The sequence below is a fragment of the Emys orbicularis genome, chromosome 21, assembly GCF_028017835.1.
Source record: "Emys orbicularis isolate rEmyOrb1 chromosome 21, rEmyOrb1.hap1, whole genome shotgun sequence".
In the NCBI taxonomy this organism is placed as follows: Eukaryota; Metazoa; Chordata; order Testudines; family Emydidae; genus Emys; species Emys orbicularis.
In genome coordinates, this window is record NC_088703.1 from 2,729,134 (window position 1) to 2,754,709 (window position 25,576).

At 62.1% G+C, this 25,576-nt stretch overlaps 1 protein-coding gene across 1 annotated transcript; it reads right to left on the reverse strand.

Annotated features, from left to right (window-relative positions):
- Positions 1-241: 241 nt before the first annotated feature.
- On the reverse strand, positions 242-24,709 carry LOC135893291 (SPARC-related modular calcium-binding protein 1-like). Its single transcript, XM_065421089.1, has 11 exons — positions 24,536-24,709; positions 9,351-9,543; positions 9,023-9,129; positions 8,346-8,445; positions 7,272-7,322; positions 6,421-6,474; positions 5,767-5,844; positions 4,807-4,999; positions 2,344-2,426; positions 1,452-1,551; positions 242-482 (listed from the first exon to the last, which is right to left on the reverse strand). The coding sequence occupies exons 1-11, from the start codon at positions 24,707-24,709 to the stop codon at positions 242-244; spliced, it is 1,374 nt and encodes a 457-aa protein (XP_065277161.1).
- Positions 24,710-25,576: the final 867 nt, after the last annotated feature.

Genomic DNA, 25,576 nt, shown 5'->3' on the forward strand with positions numbered 1-25,576 from the left:
GGGAGTGGGGCTGCCTGAGTTCCAGATTGGCCTAGAGCAAGCAGTTTGGCTGCCACACAGTCCCCCCTCCTTCCAGCTGGGCACATGCCCCCAGCCTGCCCGCCTGAGAGTACCGGGAACTGGGTTTCACCCCAGCCAACCTCCCCAGCCCTCCTCCCCGGGCTGGATTTGAACTCACAACCCAGGGGCTCTAAAGCCAGCTGCCAACCCCCCGGAGCGGGGGGCTCATGCACACCCAGTGCTAGCTGAGCCCGAGGCAGCCCCTGAGCTCCGGCAGGGAGACGAGCCGGTTGGCGTCCAGGTCGCAGTACTCCAGGAACTTGCGGGCGCAGCGCTTGGGCCGCGTGTGCTGCTTCACGTAGAGCTTGAGGGGCCGCAGCTCCCGCTCGCTCAGCCCGTCGCTGAAGTCCTTGTCCAGGCGCACGAAATGCCAGCGCGCCGCCCGCTCCTCCAGGCTGGGGCCCGGCGTGCGATCCGACAGCCTGCGGGGGGCAGAGACACCGTCACCTGTCGGGGCTGGAAGGCCCAGTCTCAGCGCGCAACTTCCCCCCCCCCCCCCCCACCGGGAGCCGTGAGGTTGTCGTGGCCGCGACAGGGCAACGTGGACTCCTGCTGCACCCGACCGCCCTGTGGGGACTTTGGGACGCCAGCCGGGAAGTGCCCCAAAGCGCTTCCTCCCCCTGGGAGCGACCGGCCCATGAGAATCAACAGTCCACGTAACTCAGCACAGGGCGATTGGGGGCAGAGCCACGCCTGGCTTCCAGCAGCCGGGGGTTGAGGGTCACCCCGAGCCCGGCGTTACGTCCCTGACCAGCTTGGCTAATAGCCACCGACGGACCTATCTGTCCTGCAGGACCTCATATAGTTCTTTTTTTAACCCAGTTGTATTGGGGGCGGGGGGCACACGCTGGCTGGCTCATGGCGGAGGGGTCTGAGGCCTTTTAGGCTTCTCCCAACCCCCCTGTGGGGCAGAGCTGAGCCATTATCTCCATTGTACAGGTGGGGAAACTGAGGCACATAACGACTCAGTAACTTGCTCACCCAGCAAGTCAGTGGCAGAGCTAGGACTTGAATGCAGGTCCCCTGAGACCGGGAAGCAGCATCCTAGCCACTGTCCCCCCACCCCCCACCTCTTGGGGGAAGTAAAGGAGGGCGGGGGCGAGTCTGGACTCATCAGACGAGCCAGGAATAGGAGCCCATCCACCTTCCAGGCAGCCCCATTGGTCACGGCCAGCCCCACGGCTCTGGGCTGACTGACTAGCCGCACCACCATGGTCCCCCTGTAAAACTAGGCACAGATTGCCCGGGGCCCTGTGGCGTCCCGGCTGGTCACAGGACTAAGAAGGCGATAAACCTTTGCTCTGCGTCATTAGCGCCGGCCCCACCCTGCTTCTTCTTGGTTAGAGAAGCCCTCGGCTTGCCCTTCAGAATTCACCGGGCCCCCGGCTCACCTCCTATGCGTGATGGGCATCAGCCGGGACTGGATCATGTCGGACGTCAAGGCCTTCATTAGATTGGACAGGAACTCCGCCTTCTTGGGACCCGGGCAGCCTGGACGAGAGGGGCGGGGGCAGGGGGGTTATGTGGGGCTCTGGGGAGCTGCCCACCTGTGACTCATCCCCACTACTGGCCTCTCTCGGTCACCCACGCCAGGCGGGCGAGAGAGACAGCGGCACGATGCTCAGGGGGAGGTGGCAGCCAGCCGGATTCAGCGTCCTTCGGCCCGGGGGTGGCCACGGTCCCCCCAGCCAATGTCAGCGTGGAACTCAGAGCAAAGGGGGACACACCCTGCTGCTCCCATAGTTACAAGCCCCTGTCGCCAGGAGGGGAGCATAGGGAGCTGGCTTGCTGGCTCAAGGAATGGGGCACAGGGCCTTTCCCCTGTAGGGGGTGCTGGCTCTTGTCTGGCCCCATGGCAGGGGACTAGCTGGCGGGGAATGGGGCATAGGGCCTTTCCCCTATAGGGGGTGCTGGCTCTTGTCTGGCCCCATGGCAGGGGACTGGCTGGGTCAGGGAATAGGGCCTTTCCCCTCTAGAGGGCGCCAACTCCATCATCAGGGGAGGCTGTGAGCTCTCCCCCCCACCTCCACCCAGGGAGCACTGCCCGGCCAGCAACAGGCTCAGCCCTGTTCCTCACCAAACCGTGGGCACCGCGCCAGCTTTGTCCGGCTCCCTCAGCAGAGGGGCCAAGAGGACCAGACTCCCCGCTGCGTGGGGGCCGCTCATTGGCAGGACACTGGGAGTAGCCGAGTGCCACATGGCCGGAGAACCCGAGCCCCCCCAGGCTACCCATGGAAGTTAGGGTGCCAAGGCCATTGGTTGTACCCCATGCCCCCTCCCCACCTGGCAGCGCCCTGTCCCGGAAGAGAGAACCCATCTCCGCGCTCTTGGCCGCGGCATCAGACTCGCAGTCTGGCGGGAAGTTCCTGGGTGGAAGAGAGATGGGTCAACGCCTGGACTTTCCCGGTTGGCGCATGGCACTGGCAGCTCCCAGCACTAGGGCAGAGGAATGGGGGGTGCTCTTTGCAGGACTTTTGATGCTTCCAACCCCCCTCCACACATACCCCATAGGCAACCCCATTTTCAGGAGGGAAAACTGAGGCACAGAGGGGCTGGGCAGGAGGAAGGATTTGGCCCAGGCCACATATCATTGTCCAACCCCCTACTCAAAGCAGGACCAATCCCCAATTTTTGCCCCAGATCCCTAAATAGCCCCCTCAAGGATTGAACTCACAACCCTGGTTTAGCAGGCCAACGCTCAAACCACTGAGCTATCCCTCCCCCCAACCAGCCTGGAATAGAATTAGAGTCCCAACTCCCAGCCCAGCGCCCCTCCCCCCCCCCCCCCCCGCTTTAACCACTAGATCCCACTCCCCTCCTAGAGCCAGGGCCAGAACCCAGGCAGGGCCGGCTTTAGCAAGAGCGGGGCCCGATTCCTGGGGGCGGGGCTTGCTGCAAGCCCCGCCCCCAGGAATCGAGCCGCGCTCCGGCCGGGGTTATCGGGCTTGGGTCCGGCCCGGAGCTGCGCCACGCCGCGGGGGCTGCGCCGGGCCATGCCGGAGCCGTGCCGCGGGGGCCGGGCCGGGCCGGGCCGGAGCTACGCCACGGGGGCCGGGCCGGAGCTGCGCCGCGGGGGCCGGGCCAGGCCGGGCCGGGCCGGAGCAGGGGGCGGAGCGTTCAGGGGAGGGCAGGAGGGGGAAGTGAGCTGGGGGCGGGGTGGAGAGCTGCGGCGCGGGGCCCTCTTAGCGCGGGGCCCAATTCAGCCGAATCGGCTGAATCGGCCTAAAGCCGGCCCTGAACCCAGGAGTCCTGGCTCCCAGCCCCATCTGGCCACTAGTCCTCCCTTATGACCACATAAACTAGCATTAGCATTAGCCATAAACCGGGTGTGGGCTACTGAGCGATTCAGTAATTCACACATTAAATCCACTCCCCAAGTTCTCTGCACACGTTTCTGGGGTCACTAGACCGATGCTCAACAACTCAAGGACTCTGTGTCCTCCACTCGGCCTTCGTTCCTTGGGACCCCTTGCCAGCACCCATGTGGATGCGCGAGGTCTGCCCAGCGCCACGCACCAGCAGTCACCTGGGGTGACTCCGGCTGGAGACTGTAATCCTAGAGTTGACTCCAGCCATCGGAGTCCTGACTCCAGCAAACATTTTCCTTTGAAAAACAGAATTCCCCCCGCCCCCCAAAAAGTGTGTCTGTTTCCAGCTGAAAAATTGAATTTTTCATCCACAAAGCGGAAGGCCTCAATATTTCAATCCAGAGAGGCTACCACGGTGCCTCATGGGAGCTGTAGTTCAGGTGTTTCATGCTTCCCTGTTCCTCTATGGGCTAGGCTCCCTGACTGGAATACATCTCCCATGCTGCACTAGGGCCAGAAACTCCCTGGCAGTAATTGCATCTTCAAGAGGGGAGGCTGTGGTGCATCTTGGGAGCTGTAGTTTGGGTGCCTCAGGATCCCATTCTCCTCTATGGTAGGGTTACCATACGTCCGGATTTTCCCGGACATGGCCGGCTTTTTGGTCCTCAAATCCCCATCCGGGAGGAATTTCCAAAAAGCTCAACATGTCCGGGAAAATAGGGAGGCATGGTAAGGGGACCCCGAGTGTGAGTGGCTGCAGCAAAGCCAAAACTAACAACTCCCCCGATCTGCCGGGGCACGGAGGCGGTGGCGGCATCCGAGCGCGCAGCCGCCTCCTCCCCGGGCTCCAACTTTCCCGGCTCCCGTCGCTCTCCACCGTGGCGGGGGCCGAAGCAACTTCCCCAGCGCAGCAGCAGCCGGAATCCGGGGGCGGGAGGGAGGAGGAGGAATGCGGGGTGCTCAGGGGAGGGGGCAGAGTTGGGGCGGGGACTTTGGGGAAGGGGTTGGAATGGGGGCGGGGAAGGGGTGGAGTTGGGGCGGGGGCGGGGCCCCGTGGAGAGTCCTCTTGTTTCACTGTTTAAATATGGCAACCCTACTCTATGAGCTAGGCTCCGGGACTGGACTACGCCTCCGATGACATACCACGCCCCCCCCCTTCTTGGAGAGGCAGTTGCATCATGGGACTCCCTCGCCCTGGTGCATCATGGGAGATGTAGTCCAACCAAAAGCCCCCCCAACATTTCCCATGGAAAATTCAAATAAAAATGAATTCCCCCCCCCCCTTTTCATAAATTTTCAATGGGTCCCCAAAATGGATGTTTTTTCCCTAGCTCTAGCCCCGCCCCCAGCTTTTAACCCCTTCCACTCCCAGGTGGCAGGAGACGATCAAGGCTTATGCCAACCTACAGCCACGCGGTCTCGGGCGCTGGACACTGACCTGGTGGAGGTGCCAGGGACGGGCCGGCCGGTGTTGGCCTGCACGCACCAGCAGTAGCCCGTGGCCTGGTGGCACTGGACGGGTTTGTAGGTGCTGTCTCCCTCGCACTCAGGGACGAAGGTCCCCTCCTGCTGGTGCCGCTGAATTTCCTCGAGGGCCTCCAGCCGCTCCTGCTCGCAGGACGGAGGGAACTCTGCGGGATGCGGGGGGCAGGGGGGGTTATGGGGGGGCTTTTTACCTTTTAACCCTCCTGGCACCCAGTCCCCACATGACCCCCTTCCACCAGCTGGGATCAGAACCCAGGCATCCGGGCACTCAGTCCCCTCGTGCCCCCCAATCCACCAGCTGGGATCAGAACCCAGGCATCCGGGCACCCAGTCCCCTCGTGCTCCCCAATCCAGCAGCTGGGATCAGAACCCAGGTGTCCGGGCACCCAGACCCTCCTGCCCCCCCACTCCACCAGCTGGGAGTGGAACCCAGGCATCCTGGATCCCAGCCCACACCGTAGTGTAACTAGACCAACCTTCTCACTCCCTTTCCCTTCCCCACCCCATTTTGGGGTCGACGCCCCTGTCGAAATCCCAGTCATTGTCCCCCCATCCCATTTGGTTTCGGTGGCATCAATGTTTCTTACAGTGGATCCCAGAGCCAGTTTTCTGGGGCTCTTACTTGCATGGCACCGGTGCCAGGCCCGGCCCAGGGCCCCACGGCACCCGGCGCCGTATGAAACAAAGTCTCCAGTCTAGAGAGTCCCAAAGGAAAACCATCCCTCGCTGAAAACAGGGGACCCCCCACCCCCGATTCTCTGCACCCCAGGACAGAGCCGGGGATCAGGGAAGGGCCTGCGAACGAGACCCCAAACTATTCGGCCCAGGCGGCAGCCGGAGAGCTGGGGGGCAAAGCTGGGCACTGAACCCCGGGTTCTCTAGCCCCCTCTTTGTCCCGTCCCCCCCGAGTTACCTTGAATCCGCTTCACCGTGCGGTTGGGCTTGAAGTCGGGGAGGATGATGGGTATGAGGAATGGCAGCGAGGTCCCCTCTGAAAGCGGCGGAGAGAGATTTGGGGGAGGCGGGGGGGGGAAGGAAACCCCCCAGGGTCCGCCTCCCAACATTCCCACCCCTCCGCCACGCACGACCCAGCTCCTCCACCAGGAGGCAGCAGGCACCCCCCCCCCCGTTTCCTCCCAGCCTGCGTGGGCAGAGATGCCAAGGGGGCACAGACCTCTGATTCCTCTGAGCAGTACGGGGCTCTCCCCTTCATAGGCACCGGGTGGGGCCCAGGGGGCAGAGCCCCTTATATTTGGGGGGAACCACCCCCCGCAGGTAGGAATGGCACGAGGGAGGGGTGGCTGGGCCAACTGTGGGATAAAGGGGGCAGGAGATCAGCCCCCTGTCCACGCGGGGTTAACAGCAGGGCAGCAGCCGTGCCCAGGGGAGCAAAGGGGACCCAGGAATGCCCCAGGCAAGTGGGGGTTCAGATGGCACCCCTGGGAGCGGTGAAAGCTCCCCCTCCCTCCCTGGCACGAGTGCAAAGTGGCAGACGTGCGGGCCGTCAGCCGGGCACGCCCCCCTCCCCCCCGATGAATGGGAGTCGGGGGTGGGGGGGGTCGCTTACCTTCCTGCTTGTGGGGCGGGGGGCTTGCCGGGGTGGGCCTGGGTCTCCCGCCTTCTGCGTTCAGGGAGGAAAACAGTTCGAAGGCCACTATTACAGAGGTCTTAGTGCCATCTATTCCGCCCAAAGAGTGGAGTTCACAGCACAGACCCCAGCGCCAGCAGCCCTGCTGGGGACAAGCGAGGTGGGGGGGGGGGGGTAAGGGCTCCCCCCCATTATTTTGGCCGCCAGGGCACTGGGCACACACCGCCTCAGCCCCTGCCCTTCGGGGCGCTTTCCTGATGTTTGTTCAGCCTTGTGCTACTGGTAGTTACCACCTGCCCCCACCCCCGCCAGCAAAGAGAGGGAAACTGAGGCACGGGCAGTGACTCGTCTGAGGCCGGGGAATAGAACCCAGGTGTCCTGGTGCTCAGCCCCTCCCGCTTCAGCCACTAGTCCTCGCTCCCCTCCCAGAAACGGGACTAGAACCCAGGCATCCTGGCTCCCAGGTCTAAGGAGCTGGTAGGCAGCTGGCCAGTCTCAGGTTACAGGGCTAGAGTCTGGGACAGGGACCCCCAAAGACCCATTAGGAAGCAGGCTGCAGTACCCGGGTCTCCCTCTAGAGGGTGCCCATTCACTGCTCCCCATTCGCTGTTCAGCTGGCTGGGGAATTCTGTGGGGGGCAGCGACCGCCAGTTGGGGACGCCCCCTCGCTGCCCTGCCGGGGTGCCAGGCTATGCAAATGGACATGGCAGAGGATGGAGCAGGGCTGTGGAGGGACGGGCAGGAGTCATGGCACCGCAGTGGGGCAAGGGGGTAGATCCAGCATTCGCGGGGTGGGGGGGAGCTGGGATGAGGGCTGGGTGGGGGGTTACCTCTCCGTGATGAGTTAGGGTCCTGCCAGGACGGTCGCACCACATAGGAACCTGGGGAGGCGCGAGAGACAATTCGTCCCCATCGCCCAGGCTCCTGACGCCCAGCCACCCTCCTCTAACCTCTAGGCCCCACTCCCTCCCCGAGCTGGGCCCCGAACCCAGGTGTCCGGCCTCCCAGCCCCCCCTGCTCTAACCACTAGACCCCACTTCGCTCCCAGAGCTGGGCACAGAACCCAGGTGTCCTGGCTCCCAGCCCAACCCTGCCTATCTCTGACCTCTTCCTCCATATGAGACTTCCCAGGTCCTTAAATATGAACTCCTGGGGGGGGGGCTCAGACCAGACCCCTCGCCCCATGGCAGGATGCTGCCCTACAGGGGGCACTTTCCCCTCCTCCCCGCCCTAGGCATACAACCCCTGCGTGCCCAGACCAGGCCCAGACACAGTTGGGGGCTCAGGAGGATGCAGGGCCCGTCCCAGATGTGTGGGGCTCAGGGGCTCAGACGTGCTGGGCCCAGCACACAGCAGGAGGCGGGGTGTATGTGTGTATGGGGGGGGGTGCACCGTCGAGGGAGGGAGGGGGGGACCTGGAGCACAACCTGGGGGCAGTGGTGGATTAGCCCAGGGACCCTGTCCAGTTGGGGGGCCCCTGGAAAAAATCTGCCACGGGGCGGCGGAAGCCCAGAGCCCCCGCCGCAGGGCGGGGGGGAAACCCCAGACCCCCAACCCTGGTCCCCAGCAGAAGTGCCGGGGGAAGGCCCAGCACCCGAACCCCCACCGCAGCCCCGGGACTGGAGCTCTCACTCCCCACGGTGACCCGGGGGCCGTGGCAGGGGGGACAGAGCTTCTCCGGTCCTGGGGGGGCAGAAAGGGGCAAACGGGTTGCAGGGCCACAGTGTGTGTGTGTGTGTGGGGGGGCATGGCCGTGAGTGGAACAGGGGTGGGGCCGTGGAGGGAGGGGCAAAATGGGGTGGGGTCATGGGCGGGACCGCAGGCAGAAGGGGCGGGGAGGGGCCCCCCACTTACTCTGGCCACGAAAGCTTAATCGGCCTCAGCCGGGGGGGGCGGCCAGGTACCTGTGCAGTTGGGCGTCTGGTTGAGCACGGACGTCCCGCTGACGGGTTTGCCCTCGGTGGTGGCGCACCAGCAGTAACCCGTCTGCCTGTGGCACTGCACCTGGGCGGGGAGGGACGCACAAGGCAGGTGACCCCGAACGGGAGCTTGGGGATTTGCAGGGGGGAGGTTTGGACTTTCGGGGCCGGGACGGGGCGAGTCTCTCCAAAATTCTCGGGGGGGGGGCGGGACAATCCCCTCGCGGAGCCCTGGCCCCATTGAGCACACCCCATTTCCAGGATCCGCCCCCCTCCCCCGGGGTCCCCTGAAGGGAGGCCGCACCCCATGCCCATGGCCCTGCAGGTTGGTTGCCCAGTTTCTGCACAGGGGCTCTATGGGACGGCATTCATGCCAGCCCCCCCACTAGAGGGCGCTGCGTGGCAGGGACCCCCCCATGCCCAGACCCCACCCATGTTGATACAAGCCGGGGGGGGGGCTGGAGATCTGGGGTGAACAGCGGGGGGTCCCCTCTGGGCAGGGGTGGTGACAGTCAGAGCGTAGCATGTCCACCCCTTGCAGCCGACGAGGGCTGGGAGGAGGGGGGTTCTCCATGAAGGCTCTGGGGCGCAGATGGACCCTGCGGTTCTCCCCCAGAGGAGGTGGGGGGGGAGAAGCATGCCCCCCCACACCCCGCCGTTACCTGCAAGAAGGAGCCGTCCTCATTGCACTCAGGGACGTAGATGGAGTCCGCCTGGCGCCGGGCCAGGGCGGCTGCGCGATCCTCTTGGCACCGGGTGAGGTTCAGGCCTGCAGGGGGAAAGGCGAGGGTCAGAGGGGGCCACGGGGGGGCTGCTGGATCCCACAGGTCCGCCCAGGGGCTGGGGGCAAGGGACCCATGCCCACAGCCTTGGCCTCACCCAGTTCCCAAGCCAGGGAATTCCCCACCCCACCCAGGCGGACTGTCAGATGGGGAGCGGGAACCTCTCCGAGGGCAACTTAACTCTCCCCCCGGCCAGGACTCTACCTACTGGTGGGGTCGTGGTGGGCGCCCCCACAGCGGAAGCGGGGCAGTGCCTGGAGGAGGGGGTCCTGGCACCGGGCGCGCTGGAAGACACACTGGGATTTGTAGAGTTTGCCGTCGGAGGCGCAGACGGGCCGGTGGCGCTCGCGGGGGCATTCGGCCGGGCATGGCGGCCCCCGCTCGCTCTCCGAGATGATGAACTGCAAGGAGAGGAGGGGCGGAGAGAGATGTGAGACGTCTGCCCCCCACCAGATCCACCCTGCACCGAACCCCTTGTCCCCCCAGATCCACCCTGCATGGCCCCCTTGTCCCCCCAGATTCACCCTGCACGGCTTCCTTGCACCCCCAAAATCCACCCTGCATGGCCCCCTTGTCTCAGCCCATAGCCGCCCCCCCTGAATTCAGGCTGGCTAGAGAGTGCCCCCTGCAGGGGGGGGAAGGGGTACATGAGCAGGAACCTAGCCCTATGGATGAATAAGGCCTCTCAGTTCATCAGTAGCTCTCCCAGCGCTTGGTCAGTATCAGTCACCCCATTTTACAGAGGGGGAAACTGAGGCACGGGGGGGGGGATGATTTGCACGACGCTTTCCAGCTGGCAGGGCCGGTAACAGAAGCAGCGTCTCCAGCATCCCAGTCCAGCGTGCGAACCACTAGGCCACCACGGAGAGAGCACGTCGCCGCTTAATACAGGAGCCGGCTGAGGCCTGTAGCCCTATAGCGTGGACCCAGGCAGGTGGTGACGGGAGGCCAAGGTGTTTGCTAGACTATCCACACAGGAGGTGCCCCATGGACAGGAAATGGGGGAGCCCCGCCCTGGGGTTCTCCAGAGATCCAGGCTGAAATTCACCCCTCCTCCCCGGCTCCCTGCGAGACTTGGCTGGGGGACAGGAGTTGGTTTAACTAATTGCACAGTAAATAAACGCCAGGCAAAGGGGGGGGGGGGCATTAAAAGCCACTAAGTTTTCAGACTTCATTTGCTTGATGCCGGCGTTTTTTCCAGAGCGAGCGCCCAGACCGCAGGCTGTCAGGGAGCAGGACAAGCCAGCCACTTAAAGCAGCCGGCGTAACCCTTTAGGTGCCCGGCGGGCACACGCCATTCTCTCCCCCTTTGGACCTGCCCGGACGCCTGGGTTCCTCCAGCTCCTTTCCGACAAAGGCCCTCAATGAACGGAGGTCAGTTAAGCCACGCTTGGCGAGGGGTGGGGGGAAAGGAGGGACTTGCCCCCTATTTTATTGGGGGGTGGAATCTTGAAGTGCAAGGGAAAGGAAGCTCTTGCAAGAGGTCACATGGGGGAGCCAAGAATAGGACCCAGGTGTCCTGGCTCCCCTCCGCCCCCCCCCCAGCTGGGGGGCCGGGGGGAATCCCCCTCCGAGTTAAAGAGCCACTTCCCAGGTCTGATCCCATCCCTCCTGGGGCCAGGTTCTCAAGCCAGCAGTTCGCCTTGGCCAAGGGGAGCGGGCGCCACTCCTCCCACGCCAGTGGGAAGCAGCGACCCAGGGAGTGGGCATTGGCACACCAGCCCAGAGGGGCCCGGGCCCCTCTGCCAGTCTCCGGTGGCCAGGCACGGGTAACTTGGTAGCTAGGCTGGAGTGAGAGAGAGGCAGGCAATCAACCCAAGGCCTTGCCCCAAACAAGAATCTCCTCTTTGGTGCCCACACGCCGGGGGCACCGTGCCAGCGAGGGGGGGATTGGCAGTGACGGCTTGGACTCAGGGGAGCCCTGCCACACCTCCAGTGCCAGGCTGGAGGGGGGAGGAGGCGGGCAACTTTTCAGGTCCTCGGACAGATTAATGGGCAGGTTGTTGCTTGTGCTTGTAAACCGGGAGAGCGTCTGTCTGGTGCCCGGCCCACCCGTGCCCCCGGGGCAGAACGCGGCTCCCTTCCCAGGCTTGGCTCAGCTGGGGTCGGCCGCCCCGCCGGGAGCGCTCCAGGTGGGTGGTTACGGGGGCTGAGGTGTGTGGTGACAGTAAAGGGCTCATGTGTAAGGGGGAATGCATGACACCCCTGGCTATCCCAGTCCTGCCCCCCAGCTTTTCTGATGCCCCTCACCCGACCCACAGCCCCCTGCTATCCCAGCCCTGGGTGCCCCTCGGATACCCCTCAACCCGACCCACAGCCCCCTGCTATCCCAGCCCTGGGTGCCCCTCGGATACCCCTCAACCCGACCCACAGCCCCCTGCTATCCCAGCCCTGGGTGCCCCTCGGATACCCCTCAACCCGACCCACAGCCCCCTGCTATCCCAGCCCTGGGTGCCCCACAGATACCCCTCGACCCAACCCACAGCCCCCTGCTATCCCCGCCCTGGGTGCCCCTCGGATACCCCTCAACCCAACCCACAGCCCCCTGCTATCCCCGCCCTGGGCACCCAATGGATGCCCCTCAATCCGACCCACAGCCCCCCGCTATCCCAGCCCTGGGCGCCCAACAGATGCCCTTCAACCCGACCCATAGCCCCCTGCTATCCCCGCCCTGGGTGCCCCTCGGATACCCCTCAACCCGACCCATAGCCCCCTGCTATCCCAGCCCTGGGTGCCCCTCGGATGCCCCTCAACCCGACCCATAGCTCCCTGCTATCCCAGTCCTGGGCACCCAACAGACCCCCCCCCTCAACCCGACCCACATCCCCCTGCTATCCCAGCCCTGGGTGCCCATGGATACCCCTCAACCCGACCCACAGCCCCCTGCTAACCCAGCCCTGGGTGCCCCACAGATACCCCTCGACCCAACCCACAGCTCCCTGCTATCCCAGTCCTGGGCACCCAACAGACCCCCCCTTCTTGGGGGGGTCACCCAAGAAGCTCTGAGGTACATGTCCGGCCCCCATTATTGAAGTATCTGAGCCCCTCCCATGGCTGTTGTCCCCATTGTAGAGAGGGGGAAACTGAGGCAAGGAGTGGCTAAGAGACCTGCCCAAGCTCACACAGGGAGCCTGTGGCAGAGCAGGGGTGGGATCGCAGGCGGGCGCCCCAGCCACGGCACACACAGCCCCCTGCCATTCAACCCCCCCAGCTCCCCCTCTCCCCCAGCTGGTGCCCCTCAGTCCTGACCCGCAGCCCCCTGCCGTTCCAGCCCTGGCTTTGCTGCGCCCCGACCCAAGCCCTGCTGCTGCCCTTTGCCAGAGGCAGAGAAGAGGCACTCGAGGGGGGTTTGGGGTGGGGGGAGCGGGCAATGGGGCCACTTGGAAATACAGAGGTCTGCGCTTCCAGGCTTCTCAGCGGCCCAGGCGGAGGTGGCTCTGAGCCCAGTTCCCAGCCCCCTGCAACACCCGGCATTGTCCCCAGGCCCTGGCATGCTCCGGGTGCCACCCCTGCTCCCCGGGAGCAGCCTCCCCGCTCCTGGGCCACCATCCCCACCCAGGTCCTCCCCCTGGCGCCAAGGGGCCGGGACCCTGCGGGGCCGCGGGCCTTGGCATGCGAAGCGGGTGGCGGGCGCCGAAGGGCAAAGCTGTTGACAGGAGGATGGGACGGTGACATAACCCAGCGGGGGCGGGTGGGCGCGAACTGGCCGAAGCTCCCAAACCCTCACGCGGAGAAGAGCCCTAGACACACACGGCCCCCCCCCAGCCCGCTGCAAACAGGACACCAACCGAGAGCCCCCCCCCAATAAATACACCCGCCGTCTCTTTCCATCAAAGGCGTCTCTTAGCCACACAGACGTGACATCACTCCTCCCGCCTCTCCCCGAGACGGGTCCCCCACCCCGCTAGGAGCTGGGACAGCTGGCACGGACTAGCCCCCCGAGCCGCCTCCCCTCCCCCAGCTGCGAGTCCATCCCTGGCTGAGTCTCCGCTCCCCTCCGGCGCTCACCCGGCAGACGCTAGTCACCGCCGGCTGCTGGTGGACGTGAGGCTGGTAGCAGCTCAGAGACCATGGTGATGGGCATGCTAGAAGAACCCGGCTATAGAGTGCCACCCCGCAAACCACGCACAGACACTATTCGTGGACCAGGCCTCCTGGACCCAGCTCAGCGCCCTGCCACCAGCCCTCTCCGAGAATTCACGTCCCCTTTGCGTCCCCCCCAAATATGCCACGGCGGGTCGGAGATGTCACCCTTCCGCCTGGAGTTCTGCTGCTGGCTCCAGCCACTAGAGGGGACATGACACACATACCTAGCCAGCGGGGTATTAAAGTCACTGGGGGGGAGGGCGTGTCATTAATGAGGGACGCTCCCTACCCCCCACTATACTGCGGCTCGCAGGCAGGCCCCCCACTCTTCAGGCAGCGGGTCCGAGCTGTGTATCCCAGGCCACCAGCCCCCACAGGCCGAAGCCAGCTACCCCACTGAGACCAAAGCATCCCAGCCCATAGCAGACACGACTGCCATTGGCCCCAGGCAGAGAACAGGAGGGATTGAGGGGCGCCAGCGCCCGAGACCCTCCCCGGCCCCGCCAATGGCAGGGAAGTTAGACCAACCCCAGGTCATCCCAGCAAGTGACCCGCACTCCCTGCTGCAGAGGAAGGCGAAATCCCATCAGGGTCCCCGCTGATCTGAGCTGGGGAGGGGGGAAATTTCTTCCTCTGGCGATCAGTTAGACCCTGAGCACATGAGCCAGAACCAGCCAGGCAAGCGCCTGCGAGAGACGGACCAATCGGGGCCACCTCAGAGCCCCGGCTCACCCCGTCTAGTGCCCCTTCCCCAACCGGGACCATCCCTGCTGGTTCAGAGGAAGGAGATTTAAAAAACAACAACAAAACCTTCCCAGAACACATGGGGGTGGGGGGGGGGGACATCCCTTCCTGACCCTGGCCAGCGGAAGCCCTGAAGCATGAGATTTAGGAACAGAAGAAAGAAACTGGAAGTGAGCCCCAAGGTTGCCGGGCCCTGCCTCCCCCTTCACAAGCAAGCAGCAGAGGGAGTGGGGGGGGGGGGTGAAGACATCAGCTCAGTCCATCCACCCCCACTCCCACCAGAAGAGTGGCTCGTGACTTCCTCCAGGCATGCAGTGTCGGTGCTTTGTGGGGGGAAGGTATCAGAGGTCTTCTACAGCAGGGGAAGGGAAGGAGAGCTCCTGGCTCTGCCACTCACCAGGGAACCCAGGAGTCCTGAGTCACACTACCCGACACTCCCTTCTCGTAGTGTGTGTGTGTGTGGGGGGGGGTTGCTGCAGGAACAGCCGCTCCACCCCAGAGGCAGCTGCATCTCAGCACTGGCTGAGGGACCCCCGTACAAACAGCTGCCCCACCCCAGAGGCAGCTGCATTGGGCGAAGCCGGCCCACATGCACACAGACGGGAATACAGCCCTGCACGCTGCTCCTCAGAGCGTCACGGGCTCCCTGCGTGGGAGCCGAGGCGAGAGAGCTGGCCCGATGGCTCCCGTCATGGCTCGGGACCCGAGCCGACACTCGCTTTTCCCGGCCGCTGCTCTGCGGTTACAAAGGCCACGCGGGAGCTGAGCCCCCAGGGTTTATTTACTCCGCACCAGCCTGCGGCTCCCTGCCCCCCTGACCCAGCCAGGCCTGACCCCCCCTGCCCCAGCCAGGCCTGGGGACAGGAGAGCTGCAGGGGGGATGCTGTATATCCCAGCCTGGGGGGGGGGGCGTTCCTTCCACCCCCTCGTCTTTCCTTACCTAGTCACCTGCACCAGGCACCCCTCTGCACCCAACCCGACGGCCCAGGCACGGGAGATCACAGCTCTTCCTCAGAGTGGGGGGAGGAAACGCATGAACGAACGGGCAAGCCCTGGAGCGCTCGCCTCGCCCGCCAGCTGGGGGACTGGCTGCCCACTGTGTGGTTTGTGGAGCTGGCCTCAAGACGGGCACGTTTAGTGGAAGAACTGGAGTCAAAGCGCCCGATACGAGGCTTCGCGGCTTCCTCTGTGGCCCAGGGGTGAAGTCTCTGGGCTGGGATCCAAGAGCACCAGATTCCAGGCCCATCTACGTGCCTCAGTTTCCCCAGATGTAATATGGGGATAATGATCCTGACTTCATCTAGTTAGACTGTGAGCAGTTGGGGCAGCCCCCTGATGCAATAGGGGAGCCCCCCCCCGCTCTCAGACAAGGGCTCCAGCCCCGATCGTAACCCCCACAAATAAGTCAGGCTCCGAGCAGTTTATTAATAATGGGCCGTTGGGCTTCGTTACCGTTTAGCTGGGAAACCTGCTCCGCTGAGTTATTGTCTTTTCATCAAGGGTCGCTCAGGACGGTTCTCACCTGGAGGTTAATTCTGGCAGCCGGAGCCAGAGACCGCACCCCGTCCCCCCGTCCCCCCCCAGCCTCAGTTGCATCAACACCTCGCAGCCATGGCCAGGAGACAGCACGGCCGCCCTGACGAGCCAGTCCAACTCCCGGGGGACCGCGGAGACCGGCCCTAGAGAGCAATGCCTTGAAACACCAATCTTTGGTTAGATTCCTCTTCCCACCTCCACTCCATCCCTGGAGCGGGGCGGACGGACGCCCCCAGGGAGCGTGTCCCCTCCCGTTGTAAGGCGTGTGCGTCTGGCCAGCTCCTGGCAGACACCCGCCGCAAGCTCAGGGCCCTGGCAAGCCAGCCCCGTCCATCTCAGGGCCGTGCCCGTCCCCCCCGCCCCCAAGACTCCCGCTGATTCTCCCGGCCGCCGGCGCCTGCCAACGCACACAGACGGGCCCCTGCAGCTGTCAGCCGGGGGTAATTTGTTAGGGCCTTTGGTGGCACAGAGATGCGCTCCCGGCTCAGCCCCTGCCACCGAGTCAAAGGGCCATTGTGTACCTGCCACACGCGCCCCCTCCCCCGCTTCCTTCCCCCCCCTTCAGACAACAAGAGCCTTCGCTGTATAAGGCCGGCATGGAGGCCTGGCCGAGAGCGACTGGGCCAGGCTGATGAAGGGGGCCCTTAGTCTGAGAAGGGAAAAGGGGGGGGGGGAAATAATCCATGGAGCTGAAATTGACTCAGTCTTGAAGATGAGATCACAGACCCCTTCCCTCTGTGCCCCCCCCTCAGGATTTCTGCCCAAAAGAGGCTTTTAAGCAACGAAGGGGAGGATAGATTATTAATAACCAGGTGATTGAGAGTCGAATCTCCAGCCCTCCCCTCCCCAATGCAACAGGGACAGGGAAGGGGATGCTACGGAGTTTGAGGGGGGATCCCAGGCCTGGCCTAGCAGGGGGGGCCCAAATAGCTACCTGTGCTTTCACCTAGTTACCAATCCACGTGCCCCCGCCTTGAGCAGAGTTCCATTGGGGTACTCCAAAACCCTGTGAAATGTGACAGGCGGAAGAGGAGGGGTCTCTTCCTGCTAGGCTACCCCTCCCCCAGCTTGCATTTCTAGCCCCCAGTCCCATGTACCCCACTGCGCCTCAGAGCCTGTTCCCTCACGCAGCAAGCACCGGCTCCGATTCTTCCCAGGCCCAGGGATGCTGCCAAAGAACTGGGCCGGCTGGCGTTGACCAGCAGATGCGCTGAGGGGGCCGTGGAGGCACTGGGGCTGCCTGCAGACTCAGGCAGACGGGGCTGCACCCCTGGGAGACATTTGGAAGCTTCTCTGGTGCCGCGAGGGCCAGAAACCGGCTGCTCAAAGTTCTCTTTCACCAGCACTAGGTTCACCAAGATCAGAGCAAGAGGTTGGGGGTGGAGGGTGTCCTCTCTGCTCCAGCGAAATGGGACTCTGGCCAGAGAGATTCCCCCTTACCAGGTCCTCAGCCTGACCCCTCCCAATTTGGGAAGGATGGGGGGAGGGGAATGAAAGGACCAGGCCTGTCTTCCCCCCCACCCTGATTTCCCTGGCACAAGCTGCCTCTTAAATCAATTAATGGCCCTCCCACACCTGAGGAGAGAGCGCTCAGGGGCGGCGAGATGTCTGTCTGGCGTTTCCCCTTCACATGCTACTCTTGCTCCTTGGCCCGGGTCCTGGGACAGCGCGTTCATTGCCCCTGGGCGGCAGTGCCTGGGTGGGTTCCCACCGCCTGTACTGCGCAGGATTCTGCCTGGAAACAGGCCGGGGGGGGGGGCGGGGAGTGGGATGGGGGAAAATCCCTGCTAATTTCCTGATTCCACCCCCCCCCCCCCCCAAGCTCTGCCTGCCCTGCCCTACAGAGACAGCTGGATCTGCATCACATTGGCATGGGGGGGAGCAAATCTGTGCTGTGTCACCTCTGCTGCATTGCTGCTACCTTGGGGGAGCGGGGGCCAAACGGAGCCGTGGTGGAGGGCAGAGCGGATGCTACCCTGAACTCAGCTGGAAGCTTTCAGGGCCTGGTACCTTAGAGCCCCCCCGAGATGCGCAAGAAGAGGGGGCAGGAGGAGACCTTGGAGAGGTGGAGGTGGAGTTACCCCCCGCCCCATAATGCACCGCTCCAATAGCACCGCCACCTCCCCCCTCAGCACACACCACTCTCCTCTCCCCTCCCTTCAGGCAGGGCCGCCTAGTGGCAAGAGCTGGGACTCAGCAGACCTGGGTTCTAGTCCTGGCTCTGCGGCTGGGGGAACCACGGGTGAATCCCTGTCCGGCTCCATGCCTCAGTTTCCCCACTCTATAAAGGGGGAGAATGCTATCTGCCTGCCTTTGTAAAACGCCTCGAGATCAATGGACGAAAATGCCAGATAAAAGCGAAGGATCAGACCTCGGGGGTGGGGAATATCCGATTAAGAAGCCAGGAAGATGGTTATCTTGGTTCTACCCCCAATCCCCTCAACTGCATTTGGTCATTAACCAAGACCATACGTTTTTTGGGCCAGGGACTGTCCCGCTACACATGTGTCCGTACAGCACCTAGCACCATGCCTGCCTTGCGTGCTCCCCCGCTCCAATCCCTCTAGCGGCCATATAAACGGCCCCTCTGAGTATGCTGGTAGACTATCTCCCCCACCCCCACATGGTTCTCGTGTGCAGCAAATCCCCAGGCCAGACCTACTCCAAGAACCCTCCTCCCAGGAACCCACAGCCCCAGGCAACCCCAAGACAAACAGCTCCCTGCTGCCAAAGCAAACCGGAGATGTGAGGACAGCGCTGGAGGGGACTTGATCCCAATTCAAGTTCCCATCAAGCGGAGACAAGGCCCCAGGCAGCACACCTGGCTCGGGCTCCTGCTATGGAGACGGGTGGAGGAGGAACCGAGCATGCAGGCGAGCCAGAGAGCGGGACACCTGGAGTTCTGTGCTGTGGGGACCCAGCGTGGGAAGCAGCCTCAGTTTCCCCCCCTCACCCCCTTTCCGATCCCCCCACATGGAGAAGCGCCGATGTAGCAGGAGAGATTTTCAGGAAGAGGAGCCGAGAAACAGAGGCCTCGGTAAAGTGTTAGGAGGAGAAAAACAGCTTGATGGTCAAACTTGTTCTGTAGGAGCCTTAATATCGACCTAGGCACACGGATTGAGGTAGAGCTGGGAAGGGAAGGGAAGGAAATCCTATGACAATTGGAGGTTTTGGGGGTGAGGTGGGGAATCCAATTCACACACAAAACAAAACAAAATTGTGACCGACGAACAAAAAGATCCCATTCGAGTCAGAGTGGAGGTCAATCGAAACGTTTCTCGAACTCCTGAAATATTTTGATTTTGGCCCTTTTCACGTCAACCAAAGTTAAATTTCAACCCACAAAGTTGTTGGGCACGAAGACACAAACCGGGACACGTCTGACAGTCCTGCTCTCAATAAAGCGGCTTGGGGGGGACTTTTGGCCCAAATTTTTCATCGAAACATTCCCCAGCCAGATCTAATTTTAGGAACCCGTTTTTTGGGCTAGGCGGCATGCGGATTCGTTTCTGCGGGTGATCTGTCGGTTCCGCACCTTCGGCGTACCCACCGCTGAATTACCGCCGAAGCCGCGGACCTCCCGCAGGCAGGCCGCCCCCCACGGCTTGCCGCCCCAGGCACACGCTTGCTGAACTGGTGCCCGGAGCTGCCCCTGGGTGGAAATTATTCTCCTTAACCTCTGAGGATAGGACAAGAAGCAATGGGCTTAAATTGCAGCAAGGGAGGTTTAGGTTGGACATTAGGAAAAACTTCCTAACTGTCAGGGTGGTTAAACACTGGAATAAGTTGCCTAGGGAGGGTGTGGAATCTCCATCATTGGGGATTTTTAAGAGCAGGTTGGACAAACACCTGTCAGGGATGGTCTAGATGGTGCTTGGTCCTGCCATGAGTGCAGGGGACTGGACTAGATACCTCTCGAGGTCCCTTCCAGTCCTATGAATGTAGCTACCTACAGCAGCCTGACATGGGTTTAGCTGTGACATCCCCCCGCCCCCATAGCTTGGAAGGTTCAGTGGTAGCCAGGTGGGACCTCAGTAACAGCTGTGTAGAAATTTGAAATGTTGGGATTTCAAATCGTTCTGTTCCCAGACAAAGAAGAAAAAAAGTTCCTCTGAAACCAACAAAAAACCTGAACCAAACAATACAAGTTGTTTTGGGTCAAAGTGTTTTGTTCCAATTTTGACCTTTAAACCATCTTTTCAAAATGTATTTAAAAAAATGAATTTTGTTTTGAAAGGGCAAAAAATAAAAATGTTCCGTCTCAAAATTGTCAAAACAGGATGTTCTGAGATTCTTGAAACGCTCCTTTTGTGCCCCCCCCGCCCAAAAAAAACAAACAAAAAAGATGAAACTGACAGGATCAGACGTCAATTTCCATGAAAGTGGCATTTTCTTCTACAAGGATGCTGATGAAGAGTTTCCAGTCAGCCCCGCCCAGCCCCTCCTCACAACCCCGCAGCTACAGCACGGGATCTGGCCAGACAACACGAGCTTTTGGTGTGTTGCAGCAGCACCGGATAATGTTTGCCCCCGCTGGACTTAGAGGTGCAAAAGGCGGCTGGCACTCGTGCACGCAACTCCACAAGCGGAGAGATGCAGAAAGGGCCGGGGGGCTAAGCCAATCTCTTGGGAGTCAGGTCTGCGTCCAGCCCCTTCCACCAGCCTTGCATGCAACTGGCAGGGAGCTCTCCGGCCTGCCCCGGGCAGCATGGGTAAAGCCGGGCCACCTGTTGCATCAGGGAGTCAAGGGGTATGTCTACACTACGGGATTAATCCGAATTTATATAATTCGAATTTAGGAAACCGAACCCAGCCCGTATTGATCACTGTCCAGGGGGCGTGCTGGCCGGGCCCCCAGCTGACTAAGGCCGACATATACAAGGCCCAAGAAGGGATGACGGCAGCATGGGGCCGGGGAAGCTGTGATTAAAATTAGAAGGTGCATCAGCACCCAGACAGGCTGGGTCAGGCACTAAATACAGACGCTGGACACCCCCGCCAGTAGCTTGCTCCACAGGCAGATCTGTGCTAAGCAACCCCCCTGAAGCTTAGCGCCGCAGTGTACCTTCCTGTCCAATAACCCCACTACAGTTCTGGGGGAACCTCCACCCTGTTACAACCCCCCCCCCCACGGTTATTTTGCATGCTGGTTGCTTATAAACGGTGGTTTCCTCGTTAAACCGCCCCACTCTCATTGGACTGGGCGCCTGCCTTGTTGATATGCCCAACTGGGCGTTCATCTGAGACCCCGCCAATTCATTCCACCCGCCGCCCTCGCTTACCGGCCAGTTCGGCTTTTGCCAACCTAGATGCTAGGAGCTCTGGGTTTTGCTAGATGCTCACCAGAGCCATGCAGTTGTAACCCACTATGCGGGGTCTTTTCTACACCCCCAACCCCACCTGTGCTGGGGCTGGAACAGGCTTTCATTCTGAGCCTCGCTTTCCGCTCTGCAGTCCTCCCCTATCCGATCCCCGGTCTGGGCCGGCACCCAGCCTCGAGAGTCACCCTGTAGCGTACGTTGGTGGACAGACACAAAGCAAAAACTCAGACTCCTCTCATCGTAGCTGGTCCCACCGGGCTGTCCCCCCCGCGCCAGAGTTCATACACCCCTCACGCGGACAGCACTGCAAAATTCGATACACCCCCAGAATAGGAAGGTGACATGGAACCGAGGGGGTGGTGAGCTGAGTCTATAGTTCTGCCCCCCCGTCAATGCAGCTGAGATCAAGGTAGTGGCTCCCTCCCATACTCACCCCAGGAAAGGTTTTAGGAGACCCGGCTCCCACCCACCCCCCAAGGGCTTCCCAGATTTAGCCACAATGCCCCAGTTCTCAAGGATCATCCCAAGAGAGCAATTCCGCCCCCCACCAACAGCTGCCGTGGAATAGAACAACGGCTTGATGTTAACCTGCCACACGGTCATCTACCATGGGGGGAGAGCAGGATTTGAACCCAGGATCTTCAGCTCACGTGGTAGAGAACCGAGCTGGTGCTGCTTGAAGAGAGGCTCCCCTAGCCAGGCGCAGTAGTAGACTTTTAGCCACTGTAGACTAGCTGCTAGAGGGAAACGCTGCTCCAAATCTCTCTCTCTCACACACACACACTCACACACACTCACACACACACCCCGGAAGCCTGGGTTCTCCGTTTCAGCTCTGCAGCTGACTGCCGGGTGACCGCGGTCCAATCACTTACCAGCTCCGTGCCTCAGTTTCCCCATCCTACTCTTCATCTTGTCTAGCTGGGCCGTGAGCGCCTTGGGGCAGGGACGCTGACTAGGAGTTCGCGCAGCACCCTGCACAACGGGGGCTCCCGGGCACGGCTTGGGCCAGAATCGGAGCCCAGCAAAGCCAAAGAGGGCTCTAAGAGGAGCTGGATTCTAGTCGGACTCACAGCAAGAGAATTGGTCACTAGAGCTCCGGGAGCCGCCCAGAACAGACCCAGCTTAACTCTCAGATCCCACAGGCAAAGCAAGAGATTTTTTTATTTTTTTTTTAATACAGGGCCCCTTCTCCCACTCGAGCTGCAGTGGAAGAGTTGGAAGGCCCTGCCCTTCCTGCACCCCCATTTCCACAGATCCAATCTCAATTATTCACACTCCAGCAGCACCTACAGATCACCCCGCCCCCGCTCTGTCACGCCGGGTGCTGCGCAGACCCCGACCGAAATCAGCCTTCCTCCCCCCACCGGCGCTGCACAGACACGTAGCAAGACTGTCCTTGCCCTGAAGGTCTTTCCAGCGAAACAGCAAGGGCAGCCCTCTTTTGACAGGTGGGGACATCGAGGCACAAAGACGAAATGACTCAGAGAGCCGACGGTGGAACCAAGACTTGAACCCAGATCTTGAACCCCGTTTGCTCATGGGAGGGGGCGAGTTACTAGATCCTTCAAACCGCGGATTTAACAGCACTGAATCCCACCAGGGTTCACCCCACTGGCTGGGAGTTTTGCTCTGGTTTGAACAGCAGCGTGCTCAAGAGCCCAGGCTTGTCAAATCAGCTCCCCGGGGCGGCGCAGGCAGCTAGATAAGGGGTCTCCCAATGGGAACGGTCGGGGAGTTTTGTTCCCAAGGGCGGTCGCTTGCTCTGTGCCGGGGAGTTTCCTAGCTTCTCCTTCCAGCCCGCGGCATGTGGCAGGAGCTCCTGGGTCACGGCTCTGCGATCGCAAGTGCCAACAGCCAGCCCCTTCCCCGCGAGGATCTCAAAGCCCTTTGAGGAGCACTCAGGCTTATCATAGACTATCAGGGTTGGAAGGGACCTCAGGAGGTCATCTAGTCCAACCCCCTGCTCAAAGCAGGACCAATTCCCAACTAAATCATCTGCTTGCACCCATTCTCTTCCCAGGGGGTAGGTTAAAAAACAAAACAAAAAAAACACACACCTCATTTTGTAGAAAGGGAAACTGAGGCACAGAGAGCCGAAGCTACTTGCCCTATGTCACAGAGCTGGCAGAGAACCGGGAGTCCTGGCTCCCCCATTCCTGCTCTAACTCCCTTATTAAGTATCAGGGGGTAGCCGTGTTAGTCTGTATTCACAAAAACAAGGAGGAGTCCAGTGGCATCTTAAAGACTAACCGATTTATTTGGGCATGAGCTTTCCTGGGTAACCCCCCCCCCACTTCTTCAGATGCATGGAGTGAAAATTACAAACACAGGAGACAGTGTTTCCACAGAACCCTCTGCACCCCACGAGCTGCAAACACAGAGCTCGCCCAGCGCCCCACAAGGGAAAACCACTCCTTGGCAGTTCTAACCTTGCAAAACCCAGGGACCTGTAGGAGGAGCTGAATTGGGGGTGGGGGGGGGACACCTAAGAGATCCGCTGGGGTTGCTTTTGCAGGCAATCGGGGTGATGTTCGGGGGCAGGGAGCTGGACTATTGAATGAGATGATCAGATTTTTTTCCTTTAAAGCCCCCCAGGAAGAGGCCGCCCCCGCCCCACAGAGGTGGAAGTGCCACACGTCTCCGGGCAGCTACCCACCACCTGCGGGCTTCCATCATCGGGGGGGGGGGGTCACAGGTGCTTTCAGCACCCCCAGGAGCAAGCCCGGCCCAGGCCTCCGGGCATCTCAACGCCCTGTCCAGGCTGACCCCCGTCCAGTCCCATTCGCTTGCAGCTTCGATCCTTTTCCGTCTGCTCAGCCCCACGCGTGGGACACGGCCCCGGCCCGACCCTCTCACTGCGCCAACCCACGAGGCAAAGGGAGTTTCCGCCACAGGCCTTGCCAGCCGGGGCTGACCCCCCACCCCACAGATAACCCTCCCCAGGGAGCCTGGAGGGGAGCCCCCAGCAGACCCCTCCCCTTCATAGCAGCCAGCAAGGCGGCTCCCGGAGACTAAACGCTAGTACTTAAAGCACAGGCCCCCACAGCTATGCCCAGCCCCTCACCCCGCTCCCTATAGCCCTCCCCTGCCCCATAGCCAGAACCCACCTCTAGCCCCACAACCATGTGCCCCTGTGGCTAGCCCCAGCCCGCTCCCTATAGCCCTCCCCTGCCCCATAGCCAGAACCCACCTCTAGCTCCACAACCATGTGCCCCTGTGGCTAGCCCCAGCCCGCTCCCTATAGCCCTCCCCTGCCCCATAGCCAGAACCCACCTCTAGCTCCACAACCATGTGCCCCTGTGGCTAGTCCCAGCCCGCTCCCTATAGCCCTCCCCTGCCCCATAGCCAGAACCCACCTCTAGCCCCACAACCATGCTCCCCTGTGGCTACCCCAGCCCGCTCCCTATAGCCCTCCCCTGCCCCATAGCCAGAACCCACCTCTAGCTCCACAACCATGCTCTCCCGTGGCTAGCCCCAGCCCGCTCCCTATAGCCCTCCCCTATTCCCTGCCCCGAAGCCAGTCCCCTACCTCTAGCCCCACAACATCTACACTCCCCCCATGGCTAGCCCCCTACCCCCACCATGCTCCCTCCTGCCAACGCCCTACTCTCTCCCCACCCCATGATCCTTCCCACACTCCTCTCCCCCCAGAGCCAGCCCCTCATCCCATGCCCTCTCCCCCCCGATCCCTGGATCGCCTTACCGGGGATCTGTCCCATCGCAAAGGGGCCGCCAGCGCGGGGCCGCCCAGGAGCAGCAGCAGCCCCCAGCGGAGGCAGGACATGGCTCGGGGCAAGGCAAATCCCAGAGGCAGCGCCCCAGCGCCGGGCTCCCGGTTTATAAAGCCGGAGCGAATCCGATCCCCCCCGCCCCGCATGTCAAGCCGCTCCGCCAGCCACGTGGAGTCATCGGGCAACAACAGCTGGGGGCGGAGGAGCCACGCCCCCTTTTGCATAAGCCACGCCCACCTCCTCCACCCACCTGGGGAGGGAACTTACCTCCGCCCCCCCTGCGAGGCTCCCGCAGCGCCTGATCCCCTCTCCCTAAGGCCTGGGGAGTTTAATGCCCCTCACAGCCGTGCCAGCGAGACCGGGCGGCACCCGGCGGGGTGGGTCCCAGGAGATTAGCCAGCCACGGCGGGCAAGGTTAGGTGGCCCTTGTGGTCACGTCTAACCCACTCCCCAGCGCTCAGGGGACAGTGTTTTCCTCAGCCCTGAGCGCCGTAGCGAGGTCGGTGTCATTTTGAAGTGTGGACCAGGCTCTAGGTTAGACAGGCAGGGCAGGGCAGGGCAGGGCCGACGGGGGGGAAGCCGGTACAAATTACCGGGGGCCGGCGGTCCGGAAGGGGGCCCGGGGCCCGGCTTCGTCAGCCCTGTTTAGCCGGGCTGCCCTTGCTGGGGGGCCCAAAATTTTTTTTCACCGGGGCCCAAACCTGCTCTCGGTAGCCCTGAGGCAGGGGGCTGCTTAGAGTCATAGACTATCAGGATTGGAAAGGACTTCAGGAGGTCATCTAGTCCAACCCCCTGCTCAAAGCAGGGCCAATCCCCAAATTTTTACCCCAGTTCCCTAAATGGCCCCCTCAAGGATTGAACTCACAACCCTGGGTTTAGCAGGCCAATGCTCAGACAACCATGACTCGGACTCCTAAGTGCAGCTGTGATACACATACATAGGACTGATCAGGGACTGGAGGATGGCGAAACTAGCCCAGCCCAGCCCGCTAGCCCAGCCCCAAGAGGGCTTC